Source organism: Pelodiscus sinensis, chromosome 2 (assembly GCF_049634645.1).
Source record: "Pelodiscus sinensis isolate JC-2024 chromosome 2, ASM4963464v1, whole genome shotgun sequence".
Classification (NCBI taxonomy): domain Eukaryota; kingdom Metazoa; phylum Chordata; order Testudines; family Trionychidae; genus Pelodiscus; species Pelodiscus sinensis.
In genome coordinates, this window is record NC_134712.1 from 115,876,468 (window position 1) to 115,892,900 (window position 16,433).

The following is a 16,433-nucleotide window of genomic DNA, read 5'->3' on the forward strand; positions in this document are numbered from 1 at the left end:
AACATGTATATGGCAGGCAAACAGCTGTTAGTTTCCCAAGACCCCAGACTGAGTCAGAACTGAATGACTATGTAGTGGTTACTTTTGTTTCAGAGAAACTGGATTAAGCAGTAGGGATGTAAAGGTTTAACCGGTAAAGATTTTATCCGCATGGTTACTTGTGTAACCAGTTAACCAACACCAGGCCATGGGCTGCTCCAGCCCAGTCAGAGCAGCCCACTGTGCTTAGCCACAGGCAGAGGGTGCTCCAGTATGGCTAGGCAGGAACAGCCCTTTCCATGGCACAGTGCAGCAAGCGGTTAACCTGTTAAACTTATAATTAACAATTTACACAGGATTTTACATGCCTATTAAGCAGTAGTATTATCACAACATAAGGGTCCTGACACTGACCCATATGGTGGGTTATTGCAGTGTTTATACCAGATCAAGGTTGGGGAGAGAAAAGGAGGGCATGATGTGGTCTGCAAAGATGCCTTTGCACTCACCTGAGTTTGGTATCATTCTGCTCTAGGCCTGACACACTGACTCAGCCATGGGAGGAGAGAGAACTGTGTCATCCAAGGATCCTTCTATTCTAGTGGCTTCCTCCCAGGGCTAATTAAACCAATTTTGCAGCAGAACTGCACAAGATGAGCTGTGCAAAGTTTCCCTAAGCAGAGTCATATTCTCTGTAATTTATTTTAGAACTTTTCAACATATCCAAATGGCAGAAAGAAAGGTAACCGGTAATATGACTGTCACACTAGGAAATTCAGGTAATGCAATAAATGCAAATGTGTATTTCTCTAATCTCTATTTAACTAAAGAGAAATCTTGTAATTTAAAGATTCTAAAGAGTGCTTTAAAATTATATATTAAATTATTATCCTTCCAGATTTTTTTATGGCGGTGTATGGCCTGCTAAAGGCAATAAACATTATATCTTGTTAATTATTTATTACCCTGTTTGGAATGCCACTTTCTAGGTTACCATTAGTATTATGGGAAATAAACCAGCTACATAACTGATGTTGACAAATGGGTCAAGTCGAGGTGAGACTAATTTCCCTCAGCTCAGTTAACAGTCTCTTTTTGCTGACAAAGCAAACTTCCTGTTGAACATCTCCTCTACAGCAAAGCTACTGTCAAACTGTCAACCAAGTTAAGAGACATGGGGATCAGATAAGGCAATCTTATTTTCCAGGAAATTAAACCAAATAATACGTCTGCCCTACTTGACCTCTTATTTTCTTAGTAAACACTTTCCAAATTGCACAATGTATTGAGCAGCTTTTTGTACAACTCTTCTTTTTATGTTCTTCACTTTTTTGGTAAAGATACATTAAAACTGATTTAAAGATTTCATCGGTTTTGATAGTCTACTTAATAAAATCGGGTCCAGTCTTGCAAGCCCTACTAACAGCAGCTGACACACTATCATCTATGGATAACTGTATGCGAGATCACGTTCTTTATATTAAAAATACTGTAAACAATGTAGGCTTAAAAATGTACAAACATTTGTTGTTCTACTCTACAATGGAATTAAAATACAAAATGCCTAGGGTTAGTTGACACAGCATTTTATTTCTCAATGAAATTTCACTAAGAAATGTTGTGATTTCTTAATATTACGGATTTCACAACAAATTAGAGAGAGTTCAAGAAAAAGCAAAAATGACACCGGATTAGGAAAGATCAAAGATTAAAAGAATAAAATATAGATGGCTTTGTTAAACAATTGAAAATTGGCAGTCATTGTAATAGTTTACAAATAATTGAAAAGAGTATGGAGAAAACTGTTTGGGGATAATATAAGGGCAACGGGATAAAACTGATAGGGAAAATTTAGGCTATAAAGGAACGCCTCTTTTGGGGAGGTTATTCCACAACTTAGTGGATTTCCTGTCAGGAAGTAGAGGAAATTCAATAAACATGGGGCATTTAGACTATTGACAGAGGAGATAGACTAGATGTGATCTAATGTGTATTTTCTCTCTCTAAGTCTCTATGATTACTTGACAGCTGTATAGATTAACAGTTTACAGTTTTAAGCTTATATTCCTTATTAAGGAGTATGTTGAAGTCACGTTTTAGCTTTAAAATATCAGCTGTTTGTGATGTATCTTAGTTTAAAAACAAAAAGACATGTCTGGAATTTGGAGGAGGAAAAATATTACATGGAAATTCCAATGTACTTGCATGAAAAGATATCACCAGCATTATAACTCCATATACTGTACAGTATAACAACAAATAATAATAATAAATTCTTACATTGAAGTTTAAAGAAGCTCTGTAATTCAATACAAATAACCCTGACTAGGCTGAAATGTTCCATGCCAATGTCTGACTCAGACTGAATGTTTTTGGAAACTTTTGGCCACTTCCGAGAATGAGGCTAGAGAGAAATAAATGGTTTTGTCCATGTTACAAAATTCTGAAAAACCCTGAGAAACTGAAGTACCCCCATGTTTTGATGCAGGGACTTGAAATTTGGTGAAAAGGTAACCTTTCTGTTATGGATGTGCTTTCCCCCATCTATTAAAATCCACCCATAATTTGGTTACGTTATATGATTTGAAAACTTTGCAATTTGCACATGCTTATAAATACATGCTAGAGTTCAATAGCTAAAGATTCTGTCCATTCTTGGCAGGCTTCTGCTCAGACCAGCATGGAGCTGAGCAGGATTATCCCTGCAAACACAAAAACCGGGATGCTACAGGTTGTATCAGATCCTGGAAAGGAAATGGAACTGAAAGCAGGGTGGCTCTTTCTCCTGAACTCTGAATGCCTCCTACTGACAACCAAGGTAGCATAGAAGGAGTTGCCTGATTTGAATGCAGGGAGACAAGAGCTAAACATGCCAGCAATTAATTGGGACCAGGAATGTGATACAGAGGGAGGAGGCAGCTGGAACTGGAAGCTGATGGGTTTGGAGAGTGGGCATAGGGGTGGGAGAAGACTGGTACAGCTGCAAATTTGGTGACACAAGCAATCTGCAGACTCGTGTCAGATTTGCCAAAATGTTTACATATAGTAAAAATGAAACATTTACATATAGTCTAAAACAAAATGAAAAATTTGTTCTGAGTGAAATTTCTTGTTGGTTGTTCAAAAGTATCAGCAAATAACAAATAAGTTATTCCCGTAGTTCTAGTTGAATCCTCCGTGAGAATTAGTTTTGGAAATCACATACAAAACACATACAAAACACCCTCAAATTCTAATGCTACAGGTTTGAATGCAAGAAGGCGATTCAAAGTCATAAAGGTGCTAATTTTCAACTGCCTTAGCATCAGGGTCATTCTCTTTAGATATTGGCATAGAAAGTATGCTTATTAAGTTTGCAGATGATACCAAACTGGGAGGGGTTGCGACTGCTTTGGAGGATAGGATCATAATTCAAAATGATTTGGACAAATTAGAGAAATGGTCTGAGGTAAACAGGATGAAGTTTAATAAAGACAAATATAAAGTGCTCCACTTAGGAAGGAACAATCAGTTTCACACATACAGAATGGGAAGCGACTGTCTAGGAAGGAGTACGGCAGAAAGGGATCTAGGGGTTATAGTGGACCACAAGCTGAATATGAGTCAGCAGTGTGATGCTGTGGCAAAAAAAAGCAAACATGATTCTGGGTTGCATTAACAGGTGTGTTGTGAGCAAGACACGAGAAGTCATTCCTCTGCTCTACTCTGCGCTGGTTAGGCCTCAGTTGGAGTATTGTGTCCAGTTCTGGGCACCGTATTTCAAGAAGGATGTGGAGAAATTGGAGAGGGTCCAGAGAAGAGAAACAAGAATGATTAAAGGTCTAGAGAACATGACCTATGAAGGAATGCTGAAAGAATTGGATTTGTTTAGTTTAGAAAAGAGAAGACTGAAGGGGGACATGATAGCCGTTTTCAGGTATCTAAAAGAGTGTCCTAAGGTGGCGGGAGAAAACTTGTTCATCTAGGCCTCTGAGGATAGAACAAGAACCAATGGGCTTAAACTGCAGCGGGAGGTTTAGGTTGGACATTAGGAAAAAGTTCCTAACTGTCAAGGTAGTCAAACACTGGAATAAATTGCCCAAGGAGGTTGTGGAATCCCCATCTCTGGAGATATTTAAGAGTAGGTTAGATAAATGTCTATCAGAGATGGTCTAGACCGTATTTGGTCCTGCCATGAGGGCAGGGGACTGGACTCGATGACCTCTCGAGATCCCTGCCAGTCCTAGTATTCTATGATTCTTTCTCCCAGTGATTTTTTAATTCACTGTTTACATTGGCACAAACAACAAGTTTTGTTTCCTTTTCAATGCTCATTAAGTATCTCCAGGAGGAAAACACAAAACCTATCATTGATCACTGGCATAGAGTTGCACCAAGTTCTACAATACTCTTCTATTTTCGATTCATAGTGCTATGATACAAAAGAAGCCGCACCAAGACTTCTTTTTCAGGGGGATATGTCCCTAAAACGAACATAAATGAAAGCAAAAAGAAAAAAAAAGGCACTCTGAATGAGGCTATGGGAATGTTGAAGAATATCAGCTGAAAAATACAGAAAGGTATTACACTACTAACTAATTTTGTATTAAAGTAGACACTTTTAAAAATGAAATACGTGATGCTTTGTAATTTTCCTATTGTTTGACTGATATCTGCCAAATTAATTTTTAGTGTGGCTGGTTCTCTGGCCTCTATCTTTTATGATGTTAGTTTTGAGAAGCTTGGACTCAGGAGGATGAGAGAAGAGAAACAACTGCTGACGAGTTTTTTGGTCTTACTGAAAAGCCACATGCATTATGTTTTCCAATAGGTCACATACAAAGTTACTATATAACCATCAGGGCTTTTGTTTTGTTGTTGTTGGGAAAGTGTGTCATGAACTGGCAACCTGGAGAGGAGTATACTTTGATATTATATTATCTTTACAGCAAAAATGATTTGGCTGCAATCGTGGGGATATAAAGTCAAGTTTTCACATTAACTCATAGATTTAGGATTATTTATAAATTAGGTCTTCAGATTTAAGTGATTTCAGATTACTGAAGGAAAAATAAAAAAGTTACCATATTTTTCATGTAAGAAAAAGTCTGTAACAGACATTTGAAGTAACAAGTCCTCTAAATGACATTTCAGCATATTCTTTCCTATTCCACTTTTGTCTGCAACTATTAAACATCTATGTCACTTACTAGATCTACAAACTCAGTAACACACTATAACTGTCCCACAACCGAAGTGTCAAATTTCTGTGATGCACTTCCTAAAGAGAAGGAGAGCCAACCTTTAAAAGCTATTGAAAGCTTTAAACATGGTCATTAGAACCACTGACCTATCAGCAGTACTAGGATCCTTTAAAATTAGAGATACACCATTCTACTTTTCTCTACTTTGTTACATCACTCTAACTTGCCACCAAAGATTGTCTCATCAAAATTTCTGATCTCTTATTAAAACAACATTAGGACAAGATTTTCCACTGAACAGTGATTTGGGAGTGCTCAGATTTGCATGCTCATCTTGCACTACTTTAAAGGGCCCTTATTTATCAGTGGGTGGGTGTGCAGGAAATAACACCTCTCTACCAAACTGGTCACCCCAAAATTGAGAGACTAGAAAACTTTTTGAAATTCTTGGCATGATTTCTCAGAACTATACACTGGTGTAAAATAAATCTAAATACAGGCAGTCCCCGGGTTACATGGATCCGACTTACATCAGTTCCCTACTTACAAACGGGGTGAGGCAACCCCGCACTAGCTGCTTCCCCCCAGCAGACCAGGGAGACGCGAAGCTAGCGCCCCCCCCAGCAGACCAGGGAGACGCGGAGCGGCTTTTCTCAGCAGACACCTCAGCTTGAGAATAAAGGACTGAGGAGAGTGAGATGTGGGAGAATAAAACTGAGCTCTGGAGAAATGTTTGGCTAGAGTTTCCCCTACAATATGTACTAGTTCCGACTTACATACAAATTCAACTTAAGAACAAACCTACAGTCCCTATCTTGTACGTAACCCGGGGACTGCCTGTACAGGAGAAGACAATATAGTACTAAGATTAGTTTCCTAAAGTGTGAAATGTATCTTCTGTCTGATTTGATTTAGTATGTTTTCTTGCTTTTTTGGATTTCATACTATGGATTATGCAATGATCTTGGAATATCTTTGATATCTGGAAGGTTTTTTGCTGTCCATCTTTCATTAATTAGTACATCTAGCTGGCCAGTCATTTAGAATTTTAGGTTAGTCATAATATGTTTTCCTTCTTCATACATTTTTACTTAAAAAATGAACATGTTAAAATAGAATTGCCATATGAATATTTAATTTTTCTTTTATATTGTTGATGATCATTAATCAATTTACCTGACAGGGCATCTTGTGCTTCAAAAAAAGTGCTCAGACCTCCTTTTACATATGCTAGACTCCCCTCATTTTTCTTGTTTGCCTGCTTCTTCAAATTCATGACTGCCATTTTGAGCTGATCAAAACTGAAATTAAGCAAAGAGGAAAGGTTGGAACGGATACAATGAAAAACTATTAACACAATAAAAGTAATATATTAAAAAATAGCACACAGAACACGGCAATTTACAGTATTTTATATATTACATTAAACAAGGTATATGATAATAGGGTCATAAAAGTACCTGAAATAGTAACTAGATTTTGTCAGGAGATACTATCATATTGCAAATTTTGAGTGCCCCTGCCTCCCAAATTCCAAAAATTTCCTCTAGCAGTAAGCTATTTAAACAGTGATAATCTCTCAAGGTTGATTCTTAGCTGTGGCAAAATTGGACCTGTGTAGGAATATTTCCATTAGGTTATTGGGCCATCTTTTTTACATTTTGCACGAGTTGCTGTAGATATTCTCAATAAGTAATGTGATGGAAATATAAAGCAATAAATTGAAGAAAATTAGATGGGCATACAGTTGTATGAAAAATTAACTATGTCAGCTATGCATAGATGTACAATAATACGTCATAAAAATTTCCCACACAGTAGGGAGCTGATTGTGAAGAGAGACCTAGATAGGCATAGAGACTGAGCTAAAATGTTAGTAGGTAGCGTTGGCAGACACACCCTTAATTCAGGTTGGGAGAGATTAGGTTATCTAGTATACTCCTGCCAATGAAGAATGGTTCTCTATGTTGTATTTCTAGAGCACTGATTTTCCCAATTGAGGGGCTTCCATCACCACTCTTAAAAGAGATTTTCCACTGCAGTCAGAAGTCTAGCCTGATACTGATCCTAAGTTTTTCCTTTCTAAATTTCATCCTATTGCTCTAAAGCATATCCACTAACACTATATAATTACTTGCATTTGCATCTTTTTTTCCAGGAAGTCTTAGCCTAATATTGTACATTTAACTCTTTTAATCTTAATCCCATTTATTTTTTTTTATTTCTTAAGTCCAACATATTCTTGCTTAATGAGGTACAGAACTAAATGCAATTTTGCTCCAAAGCCTTAGAAAAAAATCTACACCTTCCTGTTCTGTTCCTTTATACTTTTGCACATTCAGACTACTTTTTTTTTTTGGATGGGGGCTATAATACTGCAATGCAAATTAATGTCTAACTAGCTGTCCACTGACACTCCTACAATAATTTCTGTAATTCATGATTAACCAACACATGTATACAATTCGTTTCTTGTATTCAGGGACAAGTTATCACAAGTTATGTTATTTAAGTAGCCACCATTAGTAAACATGGAAATACTAATTATAGTTAGAAAAAATACAATTTTTTTAAAGATATATCAAATTTTTTAAACACTGACTGTTCAAGAAGACAGTGAAGAACGGAAGTGAAAAAAAAATCTACCATTGTGGATACAAAAAACTCTGATAGTTTTAAAGTGTTGGTAAATAAATTGTTGAAAGAACAAGCTAAAAAATAATTAATTTGAGCTGTTAGTCAGTCAGAAAATGATGCCCACATGCTGTGAAACAGAAAGTACTAGTGCTCTGAGCAAAGGCATTTCCCTTTATACAGGGATGATGTCACAATATTTTGTTTTATTTCCTGTTTTCATTTGCTGATTGGAAATCATATTACTCACTATCTGAAATGGCCTATTTGGGTGTACAATAAGAACTTACCAGCAGCAATTTTAGATTGCTGGGCTCACAGCTCTTTTAACTGATTTCTCCCTGTTATCTGATGAATGAATATGAAGTCTGAATAGTTTGTTTATACTTGTCATGACATTTTGTCAGGAAAATAATTTTAGGGAAAAATACCCTGAATTTCCTTCAAGGAAAAAACATATACAAGCTAACCAAAACATCACAGTTCCACACATTCTGAGTTCCTGGTACCTGGGGTTAAATAAAGGGCAGGAATATTAAAGCCGTGCTTCTCTGAAGAAACAAAAAAAAGCCAGCATAAATACGATAATTGGGGGTCAAAATAATGCCACCTAGTAGCTGTATATTATTTTTCATCAATAAATTGTAAAGCATGTTACAAAGAGGGGTGAGTACTCTTTCCATTTTAGAGATGAAGAAAGTTAGATACAGAGAGGATAAGGCTAAAAACGGACATAGCAACTTATACCCTGCTGACTTTCATTGGGACTTCAGTCTCCTAATGTCATTTTGGTATTTTTGAAAATTTTACTCTAACTAGCATGCCTAAGGTTACACTACAAAATTAGGAGCAAAGTTAAAAACAGGCATCAAGAGTCCCATATCCCAACCTTGTGTCCCATCATTTCTATGCGGATGAAAGCCTACTTTATGGAATCACAATACATTTTTCTTCCAATATTCGCTCAAGACATAGATCTGTTTTTGATTAATTAATTCTTAATTTTACTTTTAGTTTTCACTTATGAAATTATTCTATCAATCATACCCCTTAACTTCCTAGTACTACATTTCTGAAGCTCTGATGTTTTGCTCCACCTGGGTAATGTCTTATTTGTCCCATGTTTCTGAAATTTTTAGCCTTAGAAAAATAGGTAAAGATTGATCAGGCAAAGAGTTATCATTAATCCACAACTTGGTCTATCAACCTATAATCACTCCATAAACTTCAACAAATCATACCGATCATTGAAGTCTTCCTTGCAGTTACTAGTCTGAAAGAATATTTGTATCGTTACCCTGGAAATTTCAATTTTCCTTCACATTGTCATAACCTTGTTCCTTGTTAATACTTATCATGATGAGCTGGTTCAGTAAACATGCAAAAAGAAAGTGCTTTCCATTAAAAAATAAATCAATACAACATCAAGGTACACTCTGCCCCCATTTCATTGGATTGAACAGAAATACCTACAGGGCAATGACCCAATGCAAAAAACAGCTTAATATGATACCACAAATAAAGAAAGCTGTATAACAATAATTTGTACTACAGTTTGGACCTCCCTGGTTTGGCACCCTTGGAACCTGAACTGTCCAGGACCAGAGACTCTGCCAGATCAGGGAGGTCAGTGCTCCTCTGCTGGCTGCCCCTGAGGTTCCTTCCTTTGGGGCTCCCTGCCCTATCATTGGCCCCGCTAATGCTGGCTCAGTAGGGCTCCCCACCTTGCTGCCCATCTGCTGCCCCAGGGTCTCTTGTGGTTGCCTGCAGGGACTGCGTGGCTGCTGCCAGCCCTGCTGCCTCAAAGCGTTCCCCAGAGTTCCTGGCTTGGGCCACCTGGCCATACTGCTCCACTGCTAGTACCACCCTGTTGCCGCTGGGGATTCCATGGGTTCCCCGGCTGGGGATGCCCACCTCCGCCAGCCTCGCTTCAGCCATGGGTTCTCTGATGGAGGCTGTCTGGTCATCGTGGTCCTGCTGCCACCAGTAGTTACCCCTCGGGTTTCTGGATGGAGCTGCCTGGTGGTTCTCAGCTGGGGCTGGGACTCCCCAGCCACTTGGCCATGCTGACACTGGGGGATCCCCGGCTGGGGTGGGAGCTCTCCAGTTGCCGCCTGGCCCCGCTAACATTGGGGGTTGTTGGCAGGGGCTCGTGCTCCCCACCACCGCCTGGCCCCATTAACGCTGGCACTCTCCAGCCACCACCTGACCCCATTGATGCTAGTGGTGCCACAGCCAATGCAAGGGCTTCACAGATGTTGCCTGGCCCATCCAGAGCTCCCCAACCCCTGAGTTGTCTCAGCTGGCTCTGGGGTTCTTTGGTCCAGCAATATCCATGGCTCTGCCAGACCATGGATGTTGCCGAACCAGAGAATCCCGGATTCGGGAGGTTCAACTTGAACACTAGAATGGGTTTTATAGAAAGTTATGACAAATTGTTTTCCAAAGATATATTCTATGCTTTGAGTTAATATTGGCAGAAAAATGTAACAACCTGCCATTTTAACATGAAACTTCACACATGAATGCCTCATTTGGCATTGATCTACCACATCAATGTGAAACAGTTCAAGTCAATCTATGTCAAGCTACTGTTGTTACTTACGTATTCAACTCATGGACAGCAGCATCTTCTCAATTTCAGTATTTTAGTCATTGGCATACAGTTTTATTACAGAGTTGATTGTGGACTTATTCTGTTGCTTACATTCCAACTAAACCCTGGTAAACCGAAAGCTAAATTTCTGGTCCTGTTAACAATTTCTGAATGGTAACTATAAAGACCTCTTTTAAAGCTCAAGTGTACAATCTTCATGAGTGGTCCCACTGAGTTACTAGTCACTGTAAATAAAGATGCCAGAATCAGGCTCTCAGAGCTTAAACAACTAATGAAAAGTAATTTTTCCCTCCCAGCTACTTTTATTTCAAGTACCCTCATCTTACATATATGTACTGGAACATACTCTTCCCTTGTTATTAGAGCAGCTCTTTTTTCCTCTCTCCCTTTCCTCTCCCCCTTTATATATAAAAGGACGCAGAATATATATAAAAATTCCTGCTGTATGACAGAGTGATGTCATTACATCAGTCTGCGTCCTGCCGCCCTTCCCTCTTCAGCCACACAGCCTCCTCTCTCCCTTCTCCCTGGTGTGCCTAAGAAGAACTGGCCTGGCTCAGGGCTGATACAGGGCATTGATCAGAATACACAGTTTGTTCTCACTGTTGGCTGACTGTCAGAGACACTCCTCCCCCCACTCTCCCGCAGGGCTTTGAGGGAAATGCCAAGCAGGAGATAGCAGGAGCGACTGGCTTTAGCACCTCAGGAGCGACTGGCTTTAGCACCTCCCCAGGAGAAAATATCAGGCAGCAGATCTCCAGGAGCTGTGCTGCTTGGAGGTTCTGATGGCTGGGGAAAAACAGTCGCTCCATGGAGTGCCTGGGAATTTGCCAGGCAGGGCCCTTAGTCCCCTGCTTCTCCGCAGGCAGCTAGCTGGTCCCATGTCACATGAGATGGGGCAGTGGCATGTTCCAGTTACACTCCAACTGATGTGAATCAATATCCCTTCTTTGGCATCCATGGAGCAGGGCTGGGGTTGGACATTACACCCCACTGGGGCTTGGCCAAGAAGGGGCTGCTAGGGCTCTCGGCAGGGTCTTGCAGGTGGTCTGCTTGGGGGTAGCAGGACAGTCTGGACTGCCTGGCTGCAGGCAGAGAGGGTTTCACTAGCGGCTGAGGTGCAGGAAGCTACGCAGGGCAGGACATGAAGGAGAAAGCACATGTGTCCACTGTAAGTTCCAACCCAAATAAAATACCATAGCAGCATTTCGGGCTCGTGCGCATTTGTTTGGTGCTGTCTGTTCACTAAGAACTTGCATGGCAGCCAAGCAGCGGGTAAGGGCTCCGAGGGCTGTTACAGCTGCCATTGCCACCAGCCTGGGAACTCACGAGAAGAGGTTTTTGTTTTGTCTTTTTTTCCTCCCTTTCTTTTTCTCTCTCCCCGCATTCCCGGCAGGAAAGAGAAGCAGGTTTAGAAAGGAGGAGGATGCCATCCGGGTTTTTTTTTCCTTTGCTTTTCTTCCCTCTTTGTCCCGACAAGGCAAAGGGAGCCTGCAGCGCACACATGCAGGCCGGGAGCAAGCTAGAGAACTAACTCTTCTTTCGGGCCAACTCCCCACACCCTGCCCTGCCTCCCTGCCTCTTGGGAGGTTCAAGGAGATAAACACTGTTCCCACAGCAAGACGAATGAATAAATATCTGCATGCAGACATACATGAATGAATAAATAAATGCATAGACAAATGAATAAGCAAATACATGCATGAATAAATTCATAGATAAATGCATGGTTAAATAAACAAAAATACATTTCTCTCTCTATAAAAAAAATTTTCCTGAGGGATGACAGTGTGACATTATCATGTCACTGTGTCCCACTGCCCCACCACCCTCTGCCATGCAGACGCCTCCCTCTCTCCTGATGCCATGTGGCCTCCTACCTCCCTGGTATTCCAGGAAAGGGGGTGGAGCCAGGGCTACCTCAACCCAGCCCTCCCCAACAGCTGGCGGAAGGGTAGGAAATGCTGTGGCCTCAGCCTGCCAGCTGGAGGGAGAGCTGGGGCTGTCATGCCAGAGCCTGTCTTTCCCTAGTGGCTGGGGGTGGAGAGCCAGGGCTGCTGTAGCCTTGGCCTGGTCCTCCCCGGTGGCACTCAACACACATATCTACACCAGCGACACCGTCACAGAACCTAACCAAATCAGCCACACCATCATGGGTTCATTCACCTGCACATCTACCAATGTAATATATACCATCATGTGCTAGCAGTGCCCTCTGCTATATACATTGGCCAAACCATACAGTCACTACATAAAAGAATAAATGAACACAAATCAGATATCAGGAATGGTAATATACAAAAACCTGTAGGAGAACACTTCAATCTCCCTGGACACACAGTAGCAGATTTAAAGGTAGCCAACCTGCAACAAAAAAAACTTCAAGACCAGACTTCAAAGAGAAACTGCTGAGCTACAGTTCATCTGCAAATTTGACACCATCAGTTTAGGATTAAACAAAGCCTGTGAATGGCTAGCCAACTACAAAAGCAGTTTCTCCTCTCTTGGTGTTCACACCTCCACATCAGCTGCTAGAAGTGGGCCTAATCCTCCCGGAATGAATTGACCTCGTTATCTCTAGCCTTACTCTTGATTGGTACTCTTTTCTTATGCCTGTATATTTATACCTGCCTGTGGAATTTCCACTACATGCATCTGACGAAGTGGGTCTTTGCCCACGAAAGCTTATGCTCCAATAAATAAAACTCCTCATTGTTTAAACCAAATAAAGTCTTTATTTCAATAAATGGTTTCAAGCTAATATAAATACAAGAATATAAAATTCACTTCTTAAACAGTGTTGTGTCCTCCATTAAATCTATTCTTATCTTCAAATATCTCTCAAACACCAGTAGTAGTTGCTTATGCAACCATGTATGCATACATAATGTGCCCCTGTAACTACCACGAGCCAATGCCTGAGTAAACTTTCATTGAAATAAGGACAATTTTCCATTGATTTTCAATGAGCTTTGGATTACAAGTTCTGTGTACACAATTCTGAAGGTTTGCACACAAGCAAAAGCCATAAGTTATTCTAAGTTATTCTTCCTAGATATTACGATGGAGTCACTGGCAAAAAATTTCAAAACTTCACCCCAGGAATCTCACTAGTTGTCCTAATCTTTTTCTGTTGCAGAATTTCAGATAATCGATGATTAAAAGCTTTATTGTTTTGTTCTCTGTGTCTGTATATTGCTTAACGCAATGGAGCTCAAAATCTGATTATAACCAAAGTGCAAACTATGATTCTTCCATTTCTAGCATCATTGATATCCATGATGTACAGTAACAATACAAACACTGTGAGATGTTTTTAAAACACTGTTATTGACCACAAACCTTGTTGTTGAATGGTTCTCTATTAAATACCACGCAGCAGAGAAGTTTTCACTAGTGAAATCAGCACTCATCCCAGGAAACAGTGCCTCCAAATCCTTCTGGGGAAATCTGTTTCTGAAAAAGGCCCAATTTATAAAGTGTTTACTGCTAAAAGGATGTAAGAAAAATTGCCACATAAAATAACAGTCCATGTTCCATCCTTCAAATCATGACACTAAGTAGTAACAGAATAACACAGAATTGTAATAACCTAACAAAATAAATCAGATACTAATGGTTAAATGTAGGGTAAATCCAACACATCTAGGAAAGAGACAATATCAAACAGTAAATTATTTTTTGATTTGACTAATATACACAGGAATAGTACATTAAAACAGTGCAACACACAATAATTGTAATTCTAACAGTTAATGGTATCACCATAAGTATTCTTCACAACCAAGTCCGTTACAGGTTGGATGTTCCTGGACCAGGGAGGTCCTCGCTGGGATCTTCAGTGGCAAGAGGGCTGGTGGCTGGGAGCCCGGCAGATCTGGAGCCAGGCTCAGGGAGGGGCATCTGGCTGGGGGCCGGTAGCAGGGGACCTTCTCTGGTCCAACAAATTCCTTCATTTGGGACCGGTCAGGCCCTGAGGATTCAGGACCAGAGAAGTCCAACCTGTACTTTTTAAAACTTTTATATGTCTGAACACTATCATTTGCATTTAGCAGTCATATGTACATTTGCTACTGTAAATATTTTCTACTCCTTTTTTGATAAAGAATGTATGCATCAATTTACATGGCCTTTTATTTTTAGTTAAAGGATTACCCTAATTAAATAAAGGCTATGTCATGTAGGCAAGCAGAAACTTTCAGTTTCTTATTTTAAACTCTCATAGTGCAATAAAACAAAAATTACAAAATGAGTATTTAGCAACTAAACCCCAGAAAAGTGAAAGCAAGGTCAATTATGCCCTATTATTTTTCCTAATATAACATTTAGATAATACAGTAACTCCTTGCTTAACATTCTAGTTATGTTCCTTTAAAATGCTACTTTAAATGAAAAAATGTTAAGTGAATCCAATTTCCTCATAAAAATTAATGTAAATGCCGGGGGGGGGGGGTGTTTATGTTGCAGGGAACGTATTGCTATTTAAATGGCTGAGAGAGTCAAACTAGACAATCATTTACTGTATCATGTATTAATGTATGCATTTAACAACACATTGGGAAATCAGGATTTATTCATGTATTACATCTTCTGAGAGTAGATGAGAGACAGACATCTGATTAAAAATAAACCAAAAAAAAAACAACTTTCAGAGACAATACTTATTACTGCAATATATTACATTTCCCTTTATATCACACACAAAACCAAATAAACATAAATATTGCTAATATAATTCTTAGCCTTTATTTCAACGTATAGTAGACTAGCAATAATCTGGAACCTTTGGGACCTAGGTGCTGCCTGGTTATCGGATATGCCAGACTATCAGGAGGTACTATAAGCTGGTTTTACTTACTTACTTACACACTTACACACACACACAGGCTATGTCTACACTGACGGCTTCTTGTGCAAAACATCTTGCGCAAGGGCTCTTCTGCAAGAACTCTTGTGAAGGAATACATTCACACTGCCATGTGCAAGATGTGCTTTTGCGCAAGAGCATCCATGGCAGTGTGGATGCTCTCTTGTGCAAGAAAGGTCTGATGGCCATTTTAGCCATAGGGCTTTCTTGCACAAGAAACCCCTGTTGTGCATCCACACTGCCCTCTTGCGCAAGAGAGCTTACATCTGTTAGAAAAGAGCTTAGCTCTTGTGCACGAAGCCCCCTCTTACCATGCCCTACTGTAAATCTTCTTGTGCAAGAGTGGGTAGGCAGTGTGGATGCTCTGTGGAAGAACGGCCATTCTTGCGCAATAACCCGCCAGTGTAGACATAGCCATATAGTATATACTGTATATAAAGTGTTTTTAACCCTTTTTATTGTAGCACAAGCACTGTCCAGTGTCACACAATGGCAGTGGAGACTGACTCAGTCCCGTCCGGTTTTGCTCGGTTCAGCGGCTGCCGCTGCTGCCTTATGACTCATTTTTTGCTGAAGCTCACTCACTAGGCTCTTGCCATTTTGATGCCAGACTATCAGGTGTGCCGTACAATTGGATGCCAGACTATTGGAGTTTTACTGTACTGTACTCTCTCCAGTCAGACTTAAAAACAAAAGTCCTGTAAATTGGTTTATACAGTTAAAGAGCCCAAACTCTAAAAATCAGTTATATTTTAGTTTTAGTGTGACATTTGGCCACAATGAAAAAGTCAAGAGAATTTAGAATTATAAATTAAATATTTATTTAGAATTATAAATTAAATATATAAACATCACCACACAAATACAGTTAAAATATAGATGCTACATGTAATAGAACCTCAGAACTGAATGAGAGATGCACAGTAGATTAATCAATTTTGCAATTTATCGAGTGTTTCTATATTATTAAAAAAAATGAAAGATACATCATGAAGTATTTTGTCCACTAACATCCTTATGAAGAGTTTTACAAATCATAATAGCATATATTTTATATCTTTGTAATGAGAAGCGTGCCATAATAAAGTGTAACAAAACTTTGAGGAAATCAATAACATCACTGGCTGTTTTTGTAAGAACTACTAAGTTTGTA

At 39.6% G+C, this 16,433-nt stretch overlaps 1 protein-coding gene across 4 annotated transcripts in view; it reads right to left on the reverse strand.

The window, feature by feature from the left end:
* EXOC2 (exocyst complex component 2) overlaps positions 1-16,433 on the reverse strand; it is a 190,604-nt gene that overhangs the window by 138,130 nt on the left and 36,041 nt on the right. For all 4 annotated transcript variants that reach the window (XM_075921345.1, XM_075921343.1, XM_075921344.1 and 1 more), the window contains 2 exons: positions 13,756-13,869; positions 6,339-6,463 (listed from right to left, as the gene is read on the reverse strand). In XM_075921345.1, coding sequence (XP_075777460.1) covers positions 6,339-6,463; positions 13,756-13,869 — 239 coding nt within the window. The remainder of the gene's footprint in view (positions 1-6,338; positions 6,464-13,755; positions 13,870-16,433) is intronic.